The sequence below is a fragment of the Cynocephalus volans genome, chromosome 1 (assembly GCF_027409185.1).
Source record: "Cynocephalus volans isolate mCynVol1 chromosome 1, mCynVol1.pri, whole genome shotgun sequence".
Lineage (NCBI taxonomy): Eukaryota > Metazoa > Chordata > Mammalia > Dermoptera > Cynocephalidae > Cynocephalus > Cynocephalus volans.
In genome coordinates this window covers 94942790-94966298 of record NC_084460.1, presented here as the reverse complement: position 1 = coordinate 94966298, position 23509 = coordinate 94942790, and the positions used below count along the sequence as shown (strand labels likewise).

The following is a 23509-nucleotide window of genomic DNA, read 5'->3' as shown; positions in this document are numbered from 1 at the left end:
TCTGCTGTTTCCAAAACTTTTATATCTGGGTGATTTAAATCTTAACTATCTTTTAATCTATAGGTTTTCTCTTTCCCTTTTTCTGTTTTTCCTTGCAATTTATTTGTTGAAGAAAATCAAGATTTTGCTATATTCATGAAAATAGTGATGTTTAACATGTTCCTCTGTCCCCTGTATTTCTTGTAAATCGTTTTTTTCACTTAGAGGTTTAATGACATTCAGGTTAATTTTGTGTATGTTTGTGTGTATGTTTTGTAAGACTGTCTCATATGGGGTTGCATGGATTTCAATCTCAATGTCTGGTTGTTTCTCTTCTTTGTGATGTTAGTAGCCATTTATGATCATTGCCTAGATCCTTTATTTCTTAAGGGTACAAAATGGTGATATTCAAATTCTATTATTTCTTCTTAGTAGCTATAATATTTCCATAATGGAAACAGTTGTACAGTACTCCATTGTATGGATGTTAACTCAATCTGAACAGAATATTTCTTAAGTCATAATACTCTATTTATTAAACATAATTTTATTGTGATTATTTTTCAGACAGAAGAGAGGTGTTTTGCTGTTGCTGTTTTTTATTCTCATAAAGAGTACAGAGTACGCTCAAGACTAAAGTAGCATTTGAGAAAAATTTACAAACTATTTCTATATAATAATGTAAGTAAAATTATTGCCCTCCAAAATCTTCTGGTATTAAAGTGTCCCTTTTGTTAAAAGGTGGGGAGTCTTTCATCTGGGAAGAAAGCAATGTTGGTAAGGACAAGTAATTTCAGTCTCCTTTTCTTCCAAAGAAGAGTACTGAGAGCTGGGGAGAGCTTCCTTTACATGTGTTCTTCTGGTTCTTTCTTAAAGCTTGGATCTAAAATTAAGTACTTTTTTTGGTGATAGTACATGCCAGGATGGCATATCAGAACACTTTCCTTAGAGCGACACTGAGACACATCTGTTCAAATCAATCAGTTGCCAACTTAATAAACTCATTTATAGCAGGAATATGAAATTCAAAAGTCATAATATGAATTGAACCACATAATCCCTTTGCCACTGAAAATATTAATTAAACTATTATTCTTATCCCCAACCATACCATTTGTTGACCCACATCTGGCATTTTGTGAAACTTCTGTGTGCTTGGAATTATAGCAGGTGGAAGGTCATGTGACAAAACAGTACTTGAGTACCCTGGGGATCAGATAAATAAAGAGAAGGGAAGAAAGAATGAGGTATGTTTCAAGTTATCATTAGTAAAAATCGTGACACTTGTTATTCATCAGCTTATTGTCATCTTAAGAATCTTATACAAAATTGATAAAATTTTGAAATTTGGGGGGATTATTCCCTCATCTCTCTGTCTTTTTCTCAGTAAAGGGAGCAAGACAGTAAACTAGCAATTCACAAGGACATGTGATGGTATAACATAGCTTTATGTCAGCAAAAAACCCCGTTGTCTTCATAGTAAAAATTAAAGAATGCAAAGCTCAACTAAACTAGCATGACTGGTTGGAAACTGACTTCAAAAGCCTGCCTTTTAAGTCAAAATGTGAATATGGGTAAGGTGCTATTTGTGTTTAATAAATGCAATGTATTTGTGCGTGTTTTAGTTCTCCATTGCTATGAAACAAATCACTCCCAAACTTAGAACTGAAAACAGCACACGTTTATCATCTCATAGTTTCTGTGGGTCAGGAATCCAGGACCAGCTTGGCTGGGGGCCTCTGGCTCAGGGCCTCTCATGAGCTGCCAACAAGCTGTGGGCAAGAGCTGTAGCACCTCAAGTTGCCTCACGTGGCTGTTGGCAGGCCTCCGAAGATCTATGTCCAAGTTCAATCATGTGAGGCTCTCCACAGGGCTGCCTGGAGACAAAGAAGCTGTCTTCCCCAAGAGCGAGCAATCCAGAGAAAGTGAACCACAGAAGTGATATCTGTGATGTCTTTTGTCTTCTATACATTAGAAAAGTCGGTAATCCAGCCCACCTTCAAGGGGACAGGATTATCCAAGGGCAGGAACATCAGGAAGAGGGACCATTGGGAGCCATCTCAGAGGCTGCCTACTGGAGTTGGTTCATCTCAAACATAAATTTTTAAAAGAGAAAATTCATTCTTGTGGTTGAATGTTCAAAACATACAAGAGGGTATATACTCATAGTTAGACGTTTTCCTCATACCCATCAGCCAGTCCTCTCCTTGAGCACATTGTTGTCATTTTCTTGTGTATCCTTTCACTGACATTCTGTCACACATTAAGTTGAAAGAGCAGGGTTCCATAGGGTGCAAGCAGAAAGCCACTTTCACCTTCTCCCCTCCATCTTGCCACTTCAAACCTGCTTTGCAGAGTTAACTCTTCCCCACTCCTTGGATGACGTCTGAAGTGGGTATTATGATTTTCCATCTCCCTCTCAGATAATAAGGAGTCCTCCAGTCATAACACAGTCTTACTTCAGAAATAAAATATCTAGCGCTGAGTGACAAACTCGGAACTTGAAGGTTAAGCTCCTTCCCTTCTCTAGCGTGGGCCTGCTTCTGGCTAGAAGTCACGATGAGGAAAGGTGGAGGAGGCCTTCTGGTCAGCTTTCCCCTTTCTCTATTTTGGTCTTCTCTCCTTTCTCCTCTGCCTCCTTTAGATACCATTGGGTTACCTTTCTCTCTTTCAGCATTGGGGATGGGAAATGAGTGATGAGAGGTAAGAGGCTCTTTCTTTGGTTTCAGCTCTTTTGGCTTCTTCAGAGATTTCCTAATGGAAACATCCGACTGTAGCTTTATTGATGTTTGCAAATTCTCTCCTTCATTAGCGTTTGCTTCCGAGGATATGCCTCCAGCCACTTGGTGCTGAGGTCACTTCAGCCCCAGCAAGAAGCCTCTTGGGCAAGGCCTCCTCCACGACAGCTCCAGGAAGGCTGGCTTTCTCTCCCTCTCGTCCTCCGTCTGGTCCTGGGAAATCCTCACATACCCTTTGAAATATCATAGATGCTTTGGAAAACTGGTTAAGTTTTCTGTTCTTGCTCCTTGAGGGATTTTTAATTTCTCATATTATCTTCCTCAATTCCCTTAGGAATTATTATATCCTGGGAACAAGGAGCGTTCAATGTATCACTCCAGGAATTAAATTCCGAAAGAGCGGATGTATCTGCTGGCTGATCCAATGCTTGTCTTGTGTGAGTAGGAAGTGAAAGACTTTTCTTGTAGAACATGCTTCCCACCTGCTGAGATACCTTTGAAGACAAAATAATTATAGCAATCAAGTCTATGAATTCTTTCAATAACCCAGCATTAAACAGAGATGACAAGGAGGCTGAGGTAATTTCAGGCATGGAGCATCTATATAGTTGTGAGGGTCAGAATTCTAGGATGCTGTGGGCTGCTGCTTTCTCTCAGAATCATGTGGTATTGACAACTGTAAAACTGGATATCAAGAGGGCTCAAATTTTCCAATTTCCCCTTCTTGGCTCTGCTGTGGTTCATCTGCACCCACAATGATTTCATTCTAAGTTTACTTCACCTCTCCCTTCTCCAGTGGTCCCATGGGATGTCCCACAGACACCCCACACTCCCACCAACAGTCAACCAGCCTTATCCTGGCTGAGGCTAGAATTCTTTCGGTAACGTAAGCACAAAGCTGGTCATCAGTGAGACATAAATGAGGCTGCTCTGGGACTTGGTGCCCCAACACTAACCACTGGGCTTCACTTGCCCTTGCTATAAACATTACACTGGATGGGACCCAGGCCATGTTTTCACAGCTCAAATTCCAATCTGCCTCCATTCTTATAATATATCTGAGTTCCCAAATCCCAGTAATTTTTTCTTCTTCAATTCATTTCCTTAAGTGCCCTGTTCAGATCCACTTTCTAAGTTTCTGATCCAGAGGGTGGGTTTCCTTCTCCTGGACTGTGCCCACTATAATGAGATTAAGCCCTCAATCCCCATTTTACAGGTTGAGACCTTGTTATCTTATCCACTGTTGAACTCTAGCCTGTTCACCTTCTGATACTCCCAATGGCTACTCAAGAGCCTTTCAATTCTGCTACTTCAATTAGACCCTTGGAAATTCCCAGTCCCAAGGACTCTATAACTGTCCTGTTTGGTTGACACCTGCAAATACTACAAATCAGGGTTTATTTTGCTCTTAAAGAGACCTGGTTGTCAAACACTTACCAACACACCCTGCTTATTGCCGTCCCAACTGTACCTGGGGATGGGCACCACACCCCATTCAATGTTTTCAGGTAACCTCCCTTCTATCATGTCTCCAACCACAGAGTAGAAAAGCTTAATAAACAGGTTAAATAAGTATTGTTTATATTACAACAGAATAAAAGTAACACATTTCTCTTAAGCTTCATACCACTAAAACATATTTAGTAATGTAGGATCGCCATACCTGCGATTGAATTTTCAGTGCTGGCCCTAGTTTTAATCCCATAGTGCCTCGAAGATGCTCTTCTGTGAGTAATGGCAGAGTTTCTCCATCAATTGCATGATCTTTAAATACCTTTTTAAACACAAAAAGTGTTAACTTTTTCCAAATGTCTTTTTTTAAAAAAGTTCTTGTTTTATATACAGACATTTCAGTTTTAAAGGAAGAATTAAGATTGCTTGAGGGTGACACAAAGGTTTACAAAACTTGGTATTTTTAATTGCTCTCTTTTCTGTGCTTCAGTAGTGCATTGTTTGTGCTCTTGGTTTTTAAAAATTTTTTAAAAATTTTTTGGCAGCTGGCCAGTACAGGGATCTGAACCCCTTGACCTTGGTGTTATAACACCACATTCTAACCAACTGAGCTAACCAGCCAATCCTGTTTGTGCTCTTTGATAACTCTTAAAGTAGACCATAAGTCTGTCTATAGAACTCAATTCCAAATAGTCATTATTTGAGGGCAGGGTCCAGGTCTCATTTACCAATGTACCCCCTGTGCAGTAGCTGGTGTCTGGTAGAAATGTACAGTAAACATGGCTGGATAAATCAAGGAATGGGCAACAACTCTGAGTCAGGATGTGGGTAAAATCCATCACAGCCACATTTTACTTCTCACATTTACAGATGCAGTGTCTGTTGGTAAAGGGAGGAGAGGAGAACGCAGGTGACAACTGTCCCCACTGACCCTTCCCAGCAGGGCCTGTTCATTGTGACTCTGTAGTGGATGTGACCACACCTTCCTTTCTTGCAGAAGCTAAGATGGCTGCAGGTGGACAAAGCTTCCAGCCAGATAAAAAGATGGATACAAAAAACTGGACAGATTTGTAGGACCATAATTTCATGATCTCCAGCTTCCGCCTGCCTGGCCATCCTTCTGTGTTCATCTGTGCACTTCCTCTTCCTTGTGTTTCAAGCTTTCTCCGCCTTCCTCAAACTTTAGACCCTGTGGAGCCCTCCCTCATTTTCAGCAGAATCATACAGCTTCCTAACTTAAAAAAAAAAAAGGAAAGAAACCAGTAGATAAGAACTCCCTATAATTCTGACCAATAAACCTAAAAACTTGTATTTTCTCCCACTGTCCTGATTCAGTGGAAGAGGGTCCCTCCGCTGTTCTCCACGCATGCTGTGGATCCTCTCCCTCCCACTTCAGGACCTCACTCAATAGATAGTCCCCTCTGTTGTCTTCGACCTGTCCTCTTCTGCTGGCTCTTTCCCACTGGCACTTAATTAAGTCTCCACCATCATTAAATAAACAATAATAATGAAAACACACAAGCCCCATCTCTAGATACTGCCCCATGTCTCCTATTCCCTTCACAGCCAAACTTCGTAGAAGGGCTGTGATGCTCCCTGACTTCACGTTCGCACTTCCCGGTCATTCTTAAGTCTCAGGGAGCCTGAGATCTGCCCCCACCATTCCATTCAGCCTGCTCTCTTCAGGCTCCCAGGTGCCTCTGTTGAACCAAACATGGACATTTTCCAGTCTTGACATTTCTGAAGTCCTGGCTGCATTTGACATTGTCAACTGCTCCCTCACGGGCAATGCTCTCCCCTTGCCTTCTTGAGGCTGCTCCCTCCTGGACACCCTCTGTCCTCTCCTTCAACGTCAGCTTTGCTGGCTCCAGTTTCTTTGTCTATCCTTCTGTTTTGGGGCTCCTTAGGCTTCTGACCCAGGTCTTCTTTGGTCTTCCTGATTCATTTCAGCCTCTTCCTCGGCTGTAATGACTGTCTCTATATGCTGAAGGCTCCCTGATGTGTATCTCTAACTTAGAGGCTAACTTGTGCCAGTTCTATCCTACCTCTTAGACCGTGTTCTTATCTGCCCACCCTCACTGCCCCTACCTTGGATTAAACTTCATTATTGCTCATCTGAGGAGCTTTCCCCTCTGGTCTTGTCCTCTTCAACCTATTTTCATAAAAACAATCTGAGTGACTTTCTGAAATTTAAAGCTCTTCTTGCCACTGCTGCTTAAAACCTCGACTGCCTCCAGGATAAAGTCACAATCCTTCATGGGGTCTTCAGGCCCTCTGTGACCAGGCCCCTTCTACCTCTCCAGTCTCCTGTCTTGCTGTTCTCACCTCTCCCACCTTGGCCCTGGCCCTCTGTGCCACTGGGGACTACTCTCAAAATCCCAACCATGATGAGTTCTCTCTGGCTTCTGGCCCTTGCCTGGAAACTCGTCCTTTACCCCACTCCTGCCTGACCTTTAGGTCTCACTTTCGAGGCCTTTTCATTTAGGAGGCCTTGAGTCCCTCCCTCTCCTATGAGTTCCTACTATGCCTCGTAGCCCCCTCACAGCACACGGCATTGATGTGGGATCACTCTCTGGTATCCCTCTTCTGGACTGTGAGCTCCATGAGAAGAGAAACCACATGGATCTTGTTTCTATCGTGTGTTCCATGCCTTGCAGGGCTTGCATGCCTCAGGACCAGCTGAAAGTCAGAGTCTCCTTAGAAAGCTCCTGTACCAGGAACCTTGCATTCTAATAGATTGTAGTCATTTACAAACTTTGTTTATTAAGTAATTTTTCCTTTTCCTATTTTAGTTAAGCGAATCATAGAATGGCTAACAAGAATTAACTTAATTTGGGCCAAATCAAAAAAGCTGGCAGTTTGAGTTAGTCTGTATAGCTATTCTTGGGGAAATGTATGATTTCTCTTAGGTGTTTTTGAAATATTGAAAACAAGGTAAGGATCTCTTTTACCACCTTTGAGAACTCCTAGGAACCTCGGGATCCTTGGCTGAAACCATGTGACTCAATGTCCTCAGTGCTGGGCCGACTGGTTAGCTCAGTTGCTAAGAGCACAGCCTTATAACACTTAGGTCATGGGTTCAGATTCCCATACTGGCCAGCCACACACACACACACACACACACACACACACACACACACCCTCCATGCAGAGTAATTGTAAGAGGCAGATTTGCAGTTACATACACATTCTTCAAGTACTTGCTCTTTCAGCGGACTTGATGCTCAGTTTCACTCAGCTGCAAAATAGGTTTAATATCTTTTTTGCAGAATTATGGTGTAAATTATATTTAAAAGATAATCTAAATGATGTGCTTAGCACAGTGCCTGGCACATAGCCCATGCCCCACAAACAGTAGGTATTATTATTATTATTATTTGTTGTTGTTGTTGTTATGAATAAGAGAACCAATGTAGAAAAGGTTGAGTTGCCCAAGACACACAGCTTGCCAGTTAGACAACTTGTAAAATAATGTAAGTTCATGATTCTGATCCAGGATGGTCCCTGCTGTATCCCACTGCCATCCAGAAAAAGGAGCGCTGATGAAAAAGTAAATTATGTTTATGGTGGAAATCTCTTTCCTTTGTAGGGATTCCAGTGAGCAGTGAAGGGACCAAAGAAGGAAAAAGCACATGGATGAATTTTCAGACAGAGGTAGGTTGGCAGCCAGGGACTGAAATAGGTGAGGACCTAACTCTCAACCACAGTAGATGTACTTGGGGCCTGAGGCAAGGACACAGAACCTGTCCCCATTGCTCAGATGTGCCCCCTTTATTCTCACCATGGCAGTTTGGGCCATGTGTACAGTATAAATATGCATATATTTTTAGTCATTCTTTTTAGAGAGAATATTTTATCTGCTGAGTTGTTTGATCTAGACATTTACTTAGAGCAAACAAAATGTGTTACAGGGTTTCCTGGATGTCCCTAAATGGCTGTGCCACCAACCCTCTCTACGTCTATTTAAAATAGTTCATTTGCTTAGGGGCTTTGGGTATTGGTTGCAGTTATTTTTTTCTGATTTTCTTTTTCTACCTACAGGAGGTGGGTGGTTGGAGGTTGCTGAGGCACCTGAGGCAGAGATGAGGAAGAAGAGGACAGAGGAAAGGACAGTAGGCTAGTTCCAGGGGCTTGGTCAGACCTGTTTAAAGAGAGGCACTGTGAGTAAAAGCCGACAGGACGTTTTAGACAAGGGACCTCATGAGGGTTGAACAAGCAATGCTGCTTCAGGGTTGTTGTACCCAGACTGTGCCTAGTTGCATCCAGGTGGGTTCTCCCTATTTTTGTATGGAATAATGTCTCAGAGCATAGCAGGGGACATGCATAGCAGAGCAGTGGTGTCTCACAGTTGATGTCACCTGCAGTCACTTGGAGGGAATAGACTTTAATGAGGAAACAAAAGCAGGACTTGATCCTAAATACATTTGAGAAACACCTAGAAATAATTGGTACCACTTCTTGGGGTGGGGAAGGGGGCACCTGTCAGTGAGAGATGATGAGTCAGCAGAGTTTGGGGTATTCGTGCATATGTGACATCTATGTACCCCCAAGGGAACATTTAGGATTATAAAGTATGAAATGCATGTAACATTATTTATTTCAAGAGCAGTTATTATAGCTGTACTTTCATGACTGTGGATAATTAACTGATTAAGAATAATCAGAGTTCAAGTAAATTCAGTCCACCTGAAGTCAGCAATCACATGATCAGTACTCAAGGGGTTGCTTGTTTCTGGCTGTTATCAGAATTTAGTAACTTTATTGTACCAGTGGTTGTTGTGGGACTTGATAAGTGATATAGATACACTTAAAAAGTGGCTTACTCATGGCTAATGACTAATAACAAAATAATACGGTTATATCCATTGAATAGGAGAGAATAGGACAAAAAGTTTTTCTTTTTTTGACCGGTAAAGGGATTGCAACCCTCGGCATGCGGTGGTCTGCACCACGCTCAGCCAGCCATCCCTATATAGGATCCAAACCCGTGGCCTCGGTGCTCCCAGCGCTGTACTCTCCCGAGTGAGCCACGGGGCAGGCCCAGGACAAAAAGTTTTTATCAGCTTATGTGAAAACACAAAAATGGATGACTTGAAGACTATAGCTTGCCTCATAAGTAACTTGAGGCCCTGCTCTCTCTAGGACATAATGATACAATGATGAAATTAGCATTTATTGAGGACTTACAAGGTGCCAAACACTCTTTAATGCTCACAACAATCCTTTTAAAATGTATTATTAAAAAAGTGTTATTACTGTTGTCCCCTTTTACAGATGAAGAAACTGAGGCACAGAAAAAAGAGGTAACTTTTGTAGATCACATATACAGAAAATGGAAAAGCTAGAGTTTGAATTGTACTTTCTGGCTTCAGAAGCCATACTCTTAAGTTTCTATTCTGTATAGCTTTTCCATAATTCCCATACACAGAACGAAATAAATAAATAAAAAGAAAAAGAATGAAGAGCATTACACTGAAGGAAAACATTTCACAAGACTGAGATCTGGAAAAAGTTAGCTCTAGCATCAGTTAATAACGATACATTAAACCATAATGTCTTTTTCTTGCTTTCTTTTCCTTTAACATGTAAACCAAAGATAACGATACCAGGTTTAGTAGGCACTTTGTTGCTTAAAATTGTGTTATTAAATCACTCAAAAAAGTAAACTATATCTATGAAAATGTAGCATTGACATAAACCTTAAAAACTCACCAACCTACAATTTTTGTCACCAATTTTCCCATACGAGTGAGGCTAGTTCTCTTTCCAACTGTCCTGACAATTCATTACAATTAAAAAAAATAGTGTTTATCTACCAGATTGAATTATGTGTGTGCATTTTTATATAGTGTCCCACCATACCTATAAAATTTTAAAAGAGTTAGTTTCCTAATTTTCAGATCTATTGCCTTCTTGTCTTTTTTAGAATGAAGTATATATTTCCATTATTTACAATGAGTAGCCTAAAACTTCTGATACAGAAGTATGTGCTCCAAAAATGTTTGTTATATGGATGAGTGAGAATGTAGCAGATATTTCTTATTTGGGGGGGAGGTGTTTAGCTTCTGAACCTCCTTCTAATTTTGAATTACAATTCCCACTTCTCAGGAGTCTGATGGGACAGAATCTAAAGCAGACATTGGCATTCCCAGCTTCCCCTGGGTGTGGGCACATGTCCCAAGCTCCACCAATCAGAGCCACCTGTCCCAGGGGAGACAATAAATAACCTAAAAATGGAAGATGAGTAGAAACTCTCTCTGGGGGCAAAGTGCAAAAGTTTAACAAAACTCATTACACAGAAAATATATTTCAAACTGTTTTACTTTTATGAAAACACTTAAATATTAAGTCACCTGAGCATAGTCTGAACAACCTGGAAGGCCACTAATGAAGTTGTGCACGTCATCCACAGTCCATTTCTGAATATCTTCATCCAAAGAAAGATTTCCTCCAATTGTAACCAGTGCACTTGTTCCTTCAATATGGAATAAAAATTATTTTGTTACAAAATCTCCAGGTAAAAGGGGAAGCTTATGTTGGGAAAATAGGACAATTTAATCAGGCCCTCTTGCCTTGGACAAATTGTGTGCGGGGGTGGGGTGGGGGGGGTGGAGTTAGTGTGCCTGCCTGGCGCTGCCAGCTTGGTTGGAGTCTACTTGCCTTGGGTGGCCACCACATGTGTGGCCATGCTTTCCAACCTATGGCTTCCAAGTACCTGTTTGCTGGTAACCTAGCTCATAGACCTGTGTGTAAGGGGTCTGGTGACCCAGCCTGGCATGTGAAGGGTTTGTGATCCTGTCTGTGAATGGGCTTCAGGGGTCTGTGAGTACCAGACCCAGCCCTAGCTCAACAATTGGCCCAGTTGGTGCAGGATTACTGGCAGGTAAAAGAGCCCAACTGGCCTGATTGTGTAGCTTTACAATTGATGTAGTCCGCAACAGGATTCTGAGCAGGTACAGGAGCTGAAAGCCCTTGGAAGAAGGAGGAAATGTGGCTGCTTTTGAATATGCTCTGCCTTATGGCCATCTTCCTGTTGACCAGGATCTTGTTGCTGCACACTGTACTGCAAGGCAGCATACACCAGGTTCTACAATGCAAAACCCTTTGGAATGGGAAGGAAATGTGACTATCCTTGAGCATGTGGTTCCCAGTGGTCACTTATTTGCTGACTGGAGCCTGGCTACTGTTAACTATGCTGCAAACTGATCAAGATTTGCAGCAGAAAGCAGAGTTGTTGGAAACATAGATAAATGTCCTGGAGGATGACATGCAGTGACTGGCCACTCCTGCCTCTCACACCAGGGAAGATGACCAACCCAGTGGTGAGTTGGAGAAAACCATGTGTCTCCAGGCACAATCTGTTGTGCACGAGAAATTGAGACAGTAAAGCAGCAGAAACAGGGAGAGCCCTTGGCTGCTACGGCTATGGGACATAGGGGTGGATGGTGTAATGTGCTTTAGAGATGATGTAGTAAACACATGCTGCGTTTGTCTTAAGGGAAATGGCTCAAAGGGTGCCACTTAAACCTGATGGCCGGCCAGGTGCCATAAAAGCCAAGAAAAGAGTGCCCCATGAAGATGGGCAGATGACCCAAGGGCAGGTGCCCCTGCAGAATTTCAAGTATGTTATCACCTGGTGAAAAGGTGGAAAAGTTAGTCTCCACTACTATGTGCCTGTCTCAGTGGCAGCAGTTACAAAAGAGCCACAGATACACACAGGGGAAAGGCAGCTACTCCTTGATGGACTGGGAAAATGCAGCTGTTTGTGGGCAAATGCTGCAAAACTGCCTGAGACTGAGTGAGTAGCCGGTGTAAGCTGAGCTGATTGAAGGCAGGATGTAAAGCCAGAATTTAAAAGGGCAGCAGAGCATAAAGATTTGGAAAATTTGCAGCCTGGCCATGCAGTAGAGAAGCTGAGAGTAGGAGAAAAACGCGAGTGAAACAGATAAACTGTTTTCTAAAGACATTATCTTGACGGTGAGGCAGTCAGATGCTAAGAACCAGGACAATGGGGAAAAAGCCCTAAAGGCATTTGAGAAGTCTGGAAGGGTGCCCCACCCATCACAGGCCCTGAGGGTATTTGAGAAGCTTGGGAGAGCACCCCTTCTGTCCTAGGAGAACTGAGTATGTCCTGGAGAGCAGACCTGAGGTGTCATTGCCCTTGGCAAACTGCTCCCTGCATCACAGCCGCTCTGGCTGGAGCAATCCTGCCTCAGCACCTCCAAAGAGCAAAAGCCGAAGACCATGGTGGCATTCACGTTGTGTTAAGTCTGCAGGCCAGCAGTATGTGAGAGCAGTGGATGTATGATTTCAGAAGATGTATGAAAAAGCTGGGGGACTCAGGTGGAGACCTGCTGCAGGGGTGGAGCCGCTGCAGAGTTCATCTATGGAGCAATGTGGAGCAGAAAAGTGGGGTCGGAGCCCCCACAGAGAACCCCCACTGAGGAAATGTCTAGGGGAGCCAGGATGATGGGACTGCCACTAGGAGCCCAGAACTGTGGGGCTGCTGGCAATGTACAGCGCCAGTCTGGAAAAGCTGCAGGCACCAGGGCAGCTCAATGGGCTGCACCTGGCAGAGCTGTAGGAGCGAGGTTGCCCAATGCTTTAGGAGCCCAGATGCCCCAGTGTGCTTACCGTATGCCCTGCTTGGGTTTCAGATTTGTTTGGGGACTGTTTTTCCTTTCTATTCCTCCCTTCTGGAATGGGGATGTGTACCCAGAGTCTGTCCCACTGTATCTTGGAAGTAGATAGACTTGTTTTTGACTCTTTACAGGTTCACAGCTAGAAGGACTTTCACTTTTGGTCTCAGAGGAGACTTTGGACTTTTGACTTTTGAGTTGGTGCTGCAACAAGCTAAGGACTTTTGGGATTGGGATGGAATGTGTAATGTGTGAATGTAAGGGTAATTTATCCTCCCTAAGGGAAAATTGTGGAAGATTCTGAATGTGTAGATTATAAGGTGAGAGACCCTGAAGGGGTGGATTGTTGGGAAAATAGAAAAATTTAATCAGGCCCTCTCACCTTGGGCCAGTTGGGGGTGGTTCAGTAAACGAATTGTGTGTGTGTGAGTGTGGGTGAAGTTAGTGTGCCTGATTGGTGCCGCCACCTTAGCTGGAGTCTACTGCCTTTGGTGGCTGCTGCACGTGCAGCCATGCTTTCCAACCTACAGCTTCCAAGGACCTGTTTGCTGGTTACCTAGCTCATAGACCTGCGTGTAAGGGGTCTGGTTACCCAGCCTGGCGTGTGAAGGGTTTGTGACCCAGCCTGGCGTGTGAAGGGTTTGTGACCCAGTTTGTGAATGGGCTTGAGGGGTCTGTGAGCACCAGACTCAGCCCTAGCCTGACAATTGGCCCAGTCAATGCAGGATTACGGGCAGGTAAAAGAGCCCGGCAGTTTAGAACACGGGTTTAGGTATAGTTATATTAATTTTCACGTATTCTATTACCTCAGAGAGTCTCTTCATGCAGATCAATTTGTAAACTCCCTAAAAGATATTAAGAGTTACCGGGAGACATTTTCTAAAAGCTCAGTTGTTTCCTTTCTCTTCTTCCTCTGAAAGGACCCTTAATTACAGCACAATTGTAAGTAAACAAAGAAGTTTCAGATTTGCTCCAGCTTCTTTCAGATTCCATCAGAAATGCCCTGTGTATTTCATTCTTCAGATTAATGCTGCCAAATTCTATGACATTATGTGATTACTATGCTCTCCAGGTGAGTTAAGAATTTACATCTCATCAAAAAGGCAAATTAACACATTTTACAGAAGTAGTTAGTTGGTATGGTGGCTAGATTATGTTCATCCCCAAATTCCTGTGTTTTAAAGGGAAATTCTAAAAAACTATTCAGTGTGTGGTTTTTGGGGGTAGTGCATTAATACTTTTAGGTTGGAAGATACCATGATAGTAATGGACACTGAAAGCTAATGCTTCTGTTTAATGGCCTATTTTTTTCTACATTTACGTATAGTGGAGATAGAATTCATACTGTTAAGCAAGAAGCCCCTCTTTTTTGTGTTAAAAAAAATTAACTATAAATTAAATTAAAATTTTGATTAAAAATTCTGGTAGGTTTCCCCATACTTCCTATACTTACCTTCCCAGCCTTTGTTGAAAATTCTCTATGTTGCTATTAGAAGTGATATAATAAGGTGACTTTAAAAAGAGGTAATTCTAAAAGGGCTTAAGAAAAAGAAGGATAAAAAAGCATGGCAGTTACGGTTCACTATGTAGTAACCTCTGTTTAATGAGGATCTGTCACCAGTGCCTGGACACCCACCTGGCAGAGATGGTTGAGGAACTGGAGGGCAAACCTCATTCTTTTCACCACAGGCTGCAAAAACCTGCTCTGATGCCTTCTCTTTCCCTTCATCCCAGGCTTTTGCTTCCAGGGCAGCAATGGGAAATCCCCATGGCTTTCTGTGGGTGGACATGAGCTCTCCAGAGGTGCTGGCGAAAGCAATAGTTGGCTTTTCATCAGTTTCATTTGACTTCTGATTGTTGTGCACTTCAGTTTCTGGGTCTTTTGTGTAGTCATCCTCTTCATAGGCAATTGCATGAGTCTGGCCTGAGATTGTTTCTTCTGCTTGACTTTTGGAACTCTCAGTATCACTGTCCAGAACTTTCTGATTCCCTGTACCTCTCCTGAGTCGACGACATTTCTGCCCCCAGCTCTCTGTAAACTGTGGTCCGGTTGCCCCTAGCATGGGGTTTCCCTGAAGATTTCTGAGGGTGCTTCTGTGGAAATGCAGGTCACTGGCAGGGAGCATGTTCCTGCCCTGGTAGGCAGCTGGGCCAGCTGGGATGCTGGAACCGTAGAGGAATGGGATTCCTAGGCCTGCTAGTTCCTTGGGATGAACTTTTTCCATTCTCCTTTGCTGGTAAATAGCATACATTTCCATTTCTGTCCTAAAAGCAAAACAATATATTTTATACAACCCAAGAAAAACATTGGAAATATAATTTTAATGGCCCCTTGCCTTTCCTAAGATAGCACATCTGCTTTTCCTGCATCCTCACACTGTTTATCTGAAGTTTGTTCAGAGAAAACACAAATCCCCCACAAAACCACTGGGAAGGAGAGTTTGGAGTGAGATCGGAAGGTGAAGGGTTTGTCTGATTCTCACAGTGGGAGTCCAAGGACGGTCTCTAACAATTAAGGCAAACTTAGCAGGAATGGGGGTAATACAGCACAGGGTAGTTTCTCACCAGAAATTAATCCTCAAAGAAAGTAAAGTACTGGAAAGAGGTTTGTAAACTCTGCAGCACAATCTTAGTGGGACTCAAGAAAGACAATCAGTAAATGCAAATCTCAATGGTTGTAAATCAATGAAAGTGACTGTGGGAGGTGGGAAGGGAAAGACTTGGCGTTTTTGCTTACTTCTCCTTGCTTATCAGTCACCACCTGAATCCCTTTAGGGTTTAGAGATGAGAAAATGGACTCTGCCTCTCACTCTGGGGCATACTCTAGTCATACTGCTGTGCTGTTCTTTCTCCTGCTTGCTACAGCTGAAGACCACTGTTGGGCTGACATGTGGTTGTCTGGGCTCTGATGGCATAGTCTGAAGTGGGGTTGGCAAACTTGGCTCCTATCTTCAGGCAAAATTGAAGTTATTTAAGACAAAAACACTAATATGAATTTCAGAGGAATTGCAGCTAGGCATCTTAATTATGGAATGTTGACAAACTACCACAATCTGTAGACTAATACCATGGTTAGCTTCACTACGTGATCTCTAATCTTCCTTTTATCCTTAACCAACCTGCATACATTTTGTACGTATTTCTTTTTGTAATTTGCCTGAAATACTTTCTGTAACTAATCAGGGTGTGTGTGTGTGTGTGTGTGTGTGTGTGTGTGTGTGTGTGTGTGTGTGTACTGTAATACTGTAAAGCAACATTGTTAAGTTACCTGGCAGTATGATGCCTTCGAATCATTTCATTTCTTCTGATCACTGCCTTTACGGATTCAGGTGGTAAAATGTCCCAACCTTAAAAAAGAAAACCACCACCCCACCCAATAAACAAATTAAAAACATGTATTCGAAAATAATAAAATAAAATATAATGATTTAAAACAGCATGTGCAGCCCCTCCCCCCCGCCAAAGCCACCAGTTGAACACAATGTTGGAAATGGTATCAGATCATTGCTGTTCAGTATCTTAGAGTCACTTTAGTGATAGCATCATAGCATGAAACACTAGATAAGTTTTGGTTATTTAATTGTTAGTCTCATGTTTGCTAACATCTTCCTGCCATACTTCAAAAGGAAAAAAGATGAAGCGAACTGTGGATCTTTTGATCTCTTGCCTTTATTGTCTTTTTATTGTATGTACTTATGGGGTACAATGTGATGTTTTGATATATGTATACATTGTAGAGTGATTAAATCAAGCTAAACACCATGTTTGCCACCTCACATATTTATAATTTTTTTGTGGTGACAAAATTTAAAATCTACTCTCTTTGCAATTTTCAAGTATTTGGTACATTGTTATTAACTATAGCCACCATGCTATACAAAAGACCTGCAGACCTTATCCCTCCTGAATACCCTTGGGCCAACATCTCCTTATCTACCCCTGCATTGACCTCTTGCTTTTGTATTAAAAATGGAAAAAGTTTTTTTTTTTTTTAAGTGCTTCTTGATGTACTGAAATCCCAGGAAACGAATGCAATGAGGATTTAAGTGGAAAAAATAAAATTATATATAGCTCTATATGTATATATAAAATTCTCCATGTAGACTTTTCAGTGTGTCTGAGATAAAAATACTTTTTCCAGAATGATGGCAATGGAGTTAGGCAGCAATTACATCCTTTTGCTCATGTCAACCTTCCAAAATATCTTGAAGTAGCAGCATCGCCAGATTTTAAGGCTCTATTCTTGTCTGGTAACTGTGCTATATTGATTTTCCCTTTCTCTAGACTCCTAATGCACTTGGAGTCTATCCTGGTGCTTTTCAAACCTTCTACAGTGAAGAACAAGTTTTTAAATTTTTTTCTTTTTGCATATCCTACCCTTTACAGACCAATACTTAAAAAAACACAACAAAATGCATTTCTAGAAAATTGAAAAATGAAAACAAGGACACATACAAGAACAATTTTTAAATTATTAGATTAACAGACATAAAATTACCCTGTAAAATTGGTGTAAACTTTTCTAAGCTCTTATTTTCTTCTATTTGCACAAACACTTCACAGACCAGCGCTAATCAAACTATTATACAGAGATTTGTTCAATGATAGTTTTACATGTTAAGTCTGTTCTCCCAAGAGGGTAAGCATATCCAAATAGTGGCATATTTGCATATCCAAATAGTGGCAATTTCTGGATTCTTCATCACTAAGAGTGACTCTGAGTGACTTGCAGGGAACTGACCTGTTGCCTGTAATCATGAACTACAGATGACTGGGTTCTTGCTGCCTGGATAGGGCTTCCATCCAGGATCTGCAGTTGGGAGTGTCTCCCTGTATTGGGTGGGTTTAGTTTCAGATCTGGCCCTTGCTTGGATGCCACTTGCATTGCAGTTAAATGGATCCATGTCCTGGGAAGCAACATGCTCGACTCCAGGCCAGCTGGTTTCCTTACTGCCCCTGAATATAAATATAATGGGTTTCTTCTTATGTTTCTTTTCGTGTCAGGCCTTTCCCTCACATTGTTCTTATTTATTAAGAGTTGTTGACATTGGGGAGCAGGGACAAACAGAAACTCATGAATATAGTTTTGGAGACATAAGATGCACCAGTTTGATCTTCAATGTTGTGAAGAAATTCTCACCTCCTAGTTTCTCCTGAGCCCCCACATCATGCTTTCACCAAGACCACTCTACTGAAATTGCTCTTATCAAATCACCGATGACCTCCACATAGCGTTCAATCCGATGCTGTACTCTCAGTCCACATCTTACTTGCTCTGTGAGTGGCATGTGTGACACTGTTGCTCACTCTTTCCTTAAAACAGTTTCTTCCCTTGGCTTGCAGGCCACCATGCTCTCCTGGGTTTCTTCCTGCCTCACAGATTGCTCCTTCTACTTCTCCCCTGACTTCCTCCTCATCTTTTGTACACTATTGGTGTGTCCAGGGATCATCTTCTTATATCCTATTTACACTCACCCTTAGATGATCTCATCTAGTCTCGTATATGCTGATAACTTCCAAAATGATATCTCCAGGTTGTCTCCAGAAGTCCTCCCTGAACTCCAGCTGCTCCTACCATCTCTGCTTGGGTGTCTGTTAGGCATCTCCAATGTAATATGAGCTGGCTGACCCTCTGATGTCTCTCCCTCCCCAAGAACTCTGCTTCCCTCACAAACTTCCTCGACTCAATGAACGGCAGCTCCACCTTTCCCTTTACTCAGACCAAAATTTCTGATGTTGTTCTTAATAATTCTCTTTCACCTTTTACATTCAAAGTGTGAGAAAATCCTGTTGTTTCTACTTTCCAAATAATTACAGAATCCAACCACTATTTACTATTTCTACTACTGCTGTCACCACCCATGGCCAAGACAATCATAATCTTTTGACTATTCCAATAACCCATTAACTCCAATCAGTTTATCCCCAGAACTTTGATTCTATCAAGTTCTCCCACAACGCAGCAGCCAGAATGGTCCTGGTAAGATTTAAGTCAGAACATGTTATTTCTTTGCTCAAACTCTTCAAAGGCCTCCCCTTTTACCCAGAATAAAAGCCAAGTTCTCACTGTGACCTCTATCAGGCCGTATATGAACTGCCCCAAACCCCATTAACTCTCAGATCTCATCTCCTCACAACCTTATCAGTTTCTTACACATAAGAGAAGACAGATAATAATATTGCAGTTCTTCATGTTATTCATGAGTAAACTGATGCTTAGAGGAATTAAGTGACTTTATGCTTGTTACACAGCAGTGCCATCATGATTTTAACCTAGGTAGCTAGTGCAGAAACTATAAGCATCACTTCTACACAGTTCTATCTCTAAAACGTAGCAGTAAAATGATGCAAGCTTAATGCAGCAATTCAGTTCACAGTGGCTCCATGGACAAGAGCCAAACATCTATTGCTCATACCTGAGTAGACATGATTGGGCAATGTATTCGGCATATTTGCATTTGGTAGAACAGAGGATCCAAACTGGGAGGGAACATAAAACTGCCTTGGGTCAGTTGGAGTTACAGCGGAAGGCAATACATCTCTAGGGGGAAAATAGATCAAAATAGGTAAAGTGAGCACGGAGTCGAATAAAATTTCCAGTGCTTAGGCAGTGAGATTTTTTTTTTTAATTGCCATATAAGATTCTATCATTTCTTCTCAAAATGAAGTACAAAAGTTCTGCAGTCTGTATTGATTTAAGTAGAAATATGGTAAGAAAGATGAGGAGGAAGGACTCTACTAAGAAAGGACAGACCCAGCTGACAACAAAAAGAGAAAGCAAGAAAGGAAAGTTTTACAGATGTCTGGAAAAAAAGATCTAATCAAATCAGTACTGCTCTCTGATTTTTCACGGTCAACACTCTGTTCTGACCACAAATTCTTTTCTCATTTAACAGACATACTTTGGTTGGGTTTGCCATCTGGGATCAGTGTTTGAGTACCTGGGTGGACAATTTATTTATTTTGCCAAACTTCAGTGGTCTCTAGAAGTCCTACTTTATTGTTCACATTTCATGAACAAGAATAAATGATGGGCCTCACTTTCTCCTTGGAATGTCAAAATATTCTAAAGAAGGGAAGATAGGCTACTGCCAGGGTGTACAACTAAAATTCTTGTAATTTCACTTTTTTTGAAAAGAAAGAATTGTTCTATCACAGGAAATCCAGGGTACCCAAATATTATGGACTTAATTGTTTCCTCCCAAAATTCATTTTTTTAAGTGTTAACACCCAATGTGACTATATTTAGAGACAGGGCCTTTAAGGAGGTTATTAGGGTTACATGAGATCATAAGGGTGGGCCCTAATCTGATAGGACTTAAAGAAGAGGAAGAAGGCATATGCACACAGAGGAAAGGCCACATGAGGACACAGCAGAAAGGTATCTGTCTGCAAGCCAAGGAAGAGAGGCCTCACCAGAGACCAACTCTGCAGCACCTTGATCTTGGTTTTCTAGCCTCCAGAACTGGAGAAATAAATTTCTGTTTTTTAAGCCATCCAGTCTTTAGTATTTTGTTATGGTGGCCCTAGAAGACTGATCCATCACTGTCTGCACCTGCCCCATGCCTGTCATGTAGTAAGTGTTTGTCAGCTATTTGCTGAGGGAGTAAGGTCAAATAGGCCTCAAAGGGGACGTGATGTCAGATGTCATGAAGGTGGGGCCTGCAGAGTGTCTTGACTTGAGTGACTGCACCACAGTCCGTGAAATAACATTACACTGTAAAACAACACTGGAATTAACAGCATCCAAAAACTTAAGGATTAACCATCTTCTCCCTTGACCTGACTATTATATATTGGAGAGAAACACCTGTCCACAGTAGGAGGTCCAAATGGTGAGGGAACCAGTGGGATCCTCTGCTGTCCTGATGCTGTCAATAAAGGGTTCACAGCCATCATTGGATTTGACATCAATAGCTCTCTCCACTGATGAAGTTCTAAAAAGAACCAGATAGATGCATTAACGAATAACTCTGCTTTTTGTAAACCATTTGATCTCTTCTTGAACACAACGAAAACTCTTTGTACTTTCCCAACACTTGGTAAGACTAGCTACACCAAGCTTTCAGTTGCACAATAACCCCTCCCTGGTAAGCACCCACGTACATCTGTGGAACTCAGTGTTTTACAAAAGTGTCTTTGGAATTTCTTGTAGAGTCCACAGGTAATACCATACCACACTACGAGCAATAACAAAATTAAACCAGCTTTGTAAGATTCCAGAATTACCAACTTCCTTTCTTACAACTTATTTTGATTTTTGTATTTCCAGAGGTACAAATGCATAAATTCTCCCATATGTTCAATCTCTGGAAAAATATTCCAATTTAGTTGATAAAATTAAAACAGAAAATGAGCAGGGAGAATCTTCTTTAATGGTTAAAAATATATCTAATTAGAGTGGGGATCTAATTAAACAAAGGGATAGAAGGAAACTTTGGGAGATGTAGGATATGTCTACTTCTTTGGTTGTGGTGATGGTTTCACAGGTGTATGCATATATCCAAACTCATCAAATTATACATGTTAAATACATCCAGTTCTTTTATATTAATTATTCCTCAATAAAGCTATTTTTAAAAATATAGTGCTCATCTTGCATTCTACATGATATCTGAGACAAATCAAGAAAAAAGAAGGAAGAAAGAGAGAGGAGCAAGAATTGCGTAGAGGGTGACCAGCCCTCTTCCTCTTGCATGCCACCTTTGTGAAACACTGTGGAGATGAGTCACCAAAAGCAGATGAGATCCCCAAGTCAAGGCCCAAGACAAGGACTTAAGTGCAGATAGTTTATTTGGGAGGTGATCCCAGGAAGCCCACGTAAGGGGGTAGGGAAGCAAGACCAGGAAGGGAAAAGCAACGAGTGAGTTAATGTGCAGGTTACCACTGCAGGCAACTGGGACTTACCCTGCTGGGGACCTTTAAAAAACCTTGTGGGACGTGTCTCCAAATCATCTCAATGAAGGACAAAGAGTTGGCCATTTCCCCAGTGATTTCTGTTGGCCATCAGTTGAGGGCATAACTGTCCACCACATGTAGGTTATGCCTGAGCTAGACCCAACAAGCTCCTGTGGTGGGGAAGAAAACCTCAGACGAGAAGCAGAGAAATGCAGGTGCTTGAGATGGGCAAATGATCTCTGCAGTTGCAGGTGAACTCAGAAGGGGGCCAGGGAGATGTAATGTAGGCAGCAGCCATGTTTAGAGCTATAGGGGCAATGGCGTTACCTTCTAATGTCATTCCATTAGATAATCGGCACAAATGCCTTTCTTCTGAAGTATGAGGTTGACCAGGCATAGGCATATTTCTACACGGCTCTGCAGGGTCCATTATCTGCAACAGCACAGCAGGATTTTTTTCACCATTAGTCACAAATTCAGTGAAATAAGTGGGGAACTGAAGGCTATCAGGCCAACGGGAAAAGAGGCATTAGAGACCAGTCTCATCTAATTTACCATTAAAGACATCCTTGGTACCATATCTGTTCTTGATTCCATGGTTCTTGGGTCTGGCTTTCTTTTTGCAATGCCAGAGGTGTTGGATCTAATCTATAAAATTTTGTTACACTTCTGATATGGAGGTTTATAATCAATCCATCAAAACTTGATCTGAAATGAAAACTACTCCCAACTTCTACAGAAATGTCCTTAAGTCATGAGGACAATGAGTTATTGACATCTGCAATACCTCCATGTTACGACTCTGAGCTCCTTTTGGCTTCCTTGGTTTCTTTTCATTCTTGAACATGTGAACAACACTTATCGTTATTATATCTATTGGTGCCTGAATTTTCTTAAAAAAGAAAAAAGCATTGTCTTATTTCATGTTATGCTTGTTATAATTTGTATGCCCCAAATTACATATCCTTTATTTTTATTTTTTAGAGCAGTTTTAGGTTCACAGTAAAATTGAATGGACAGTACAGAGAGTTCCCATATACTGCTCCCCCATAACTACATGCACAGTCTCCCCACTATCAACATCCTGCACCAAAGTGTGTATTTATTACAATTGATAAACCTATCTTGACACATCATTATCACCCAAGGTCCATAGTTTATGTTAGAATTTACTCTTGGTGTATATTCCATGGGTTTTGACAAATGTATAATGACATGTATCCACAATTATAGTGTCGCACAGAATAGTTTCACTGCCCTAAACAAATTATATCTGAAAACAAATATAATCAGAACCTTTTCAAGGAAATGTTCTGTGGTTGACTAGATCTCTCCTTTCATCACTCAAGTAGATACTTGAAGTTCCAAATCTATGTTGCTCCAAAACCAATAACTTTTACATTTTCAGGGTATCCTCTTCTATTTTGGACACATGTAGATAAATTGTGAAATAAGGTCACTTTGCTATAGCAGATGACATGCTCTTGAGTACATGTGCAGACTGGGATACAAGTTTTAAGTTGTAGAGCGCATCTAGTAATCCTGAAGTGGGGGAGTGCTGTGGTGCTTAGGTCTGCATTCAGCCTGGATTTCTCTGACCCAGAGCTCTAATCCTGGATGCCCAGCACATTAGGAGGATGAGGACTCTCTAATCTCTGTCTTCAGACTCTTACCCTCAACAAACCCCTCCAGGCAGCACATAGACGATTTAGCGAGTGCTAATTCTGTCTCACCTGATTAGGGCAGTAGTAGTAAGACATGAACTTCATGAACTGAAGCCCTTGCCGAATCAGCAGATACTTA

At 41.7% G+C, this 23509-nt stretch overlaps 1 protein-coding gene across 1 annotated transcript; it reads right to left on the bottom strand.

The window, feature by feature from the left end:
- Positions 1-3016: 3016 nt before the first annotated feature.
- Positions 3017-20719, bottom strand: SAMD7 (sterile alpha motif domain containing 7). The gene is made up of 7 exons (XM_063088216.1): positions 20619-20719; positions 19225-19349; positions 16077-16155; positions 14445-15073; positions 10523-10644; positions 4381-4491; positions 3017-3211 (listed from the first exon to the last, which is right to left on the bottom strand). The coding sequence occupies exons 1-7, from the start codon at positions 20717-20719 to the stop codon at positions 3017-3019; spliced, it is 1362 nt and encodes a 453-aa protein (XP_062944286.1).
- Positions 20720-23509: the final 2790 nt, after the last annotated feature.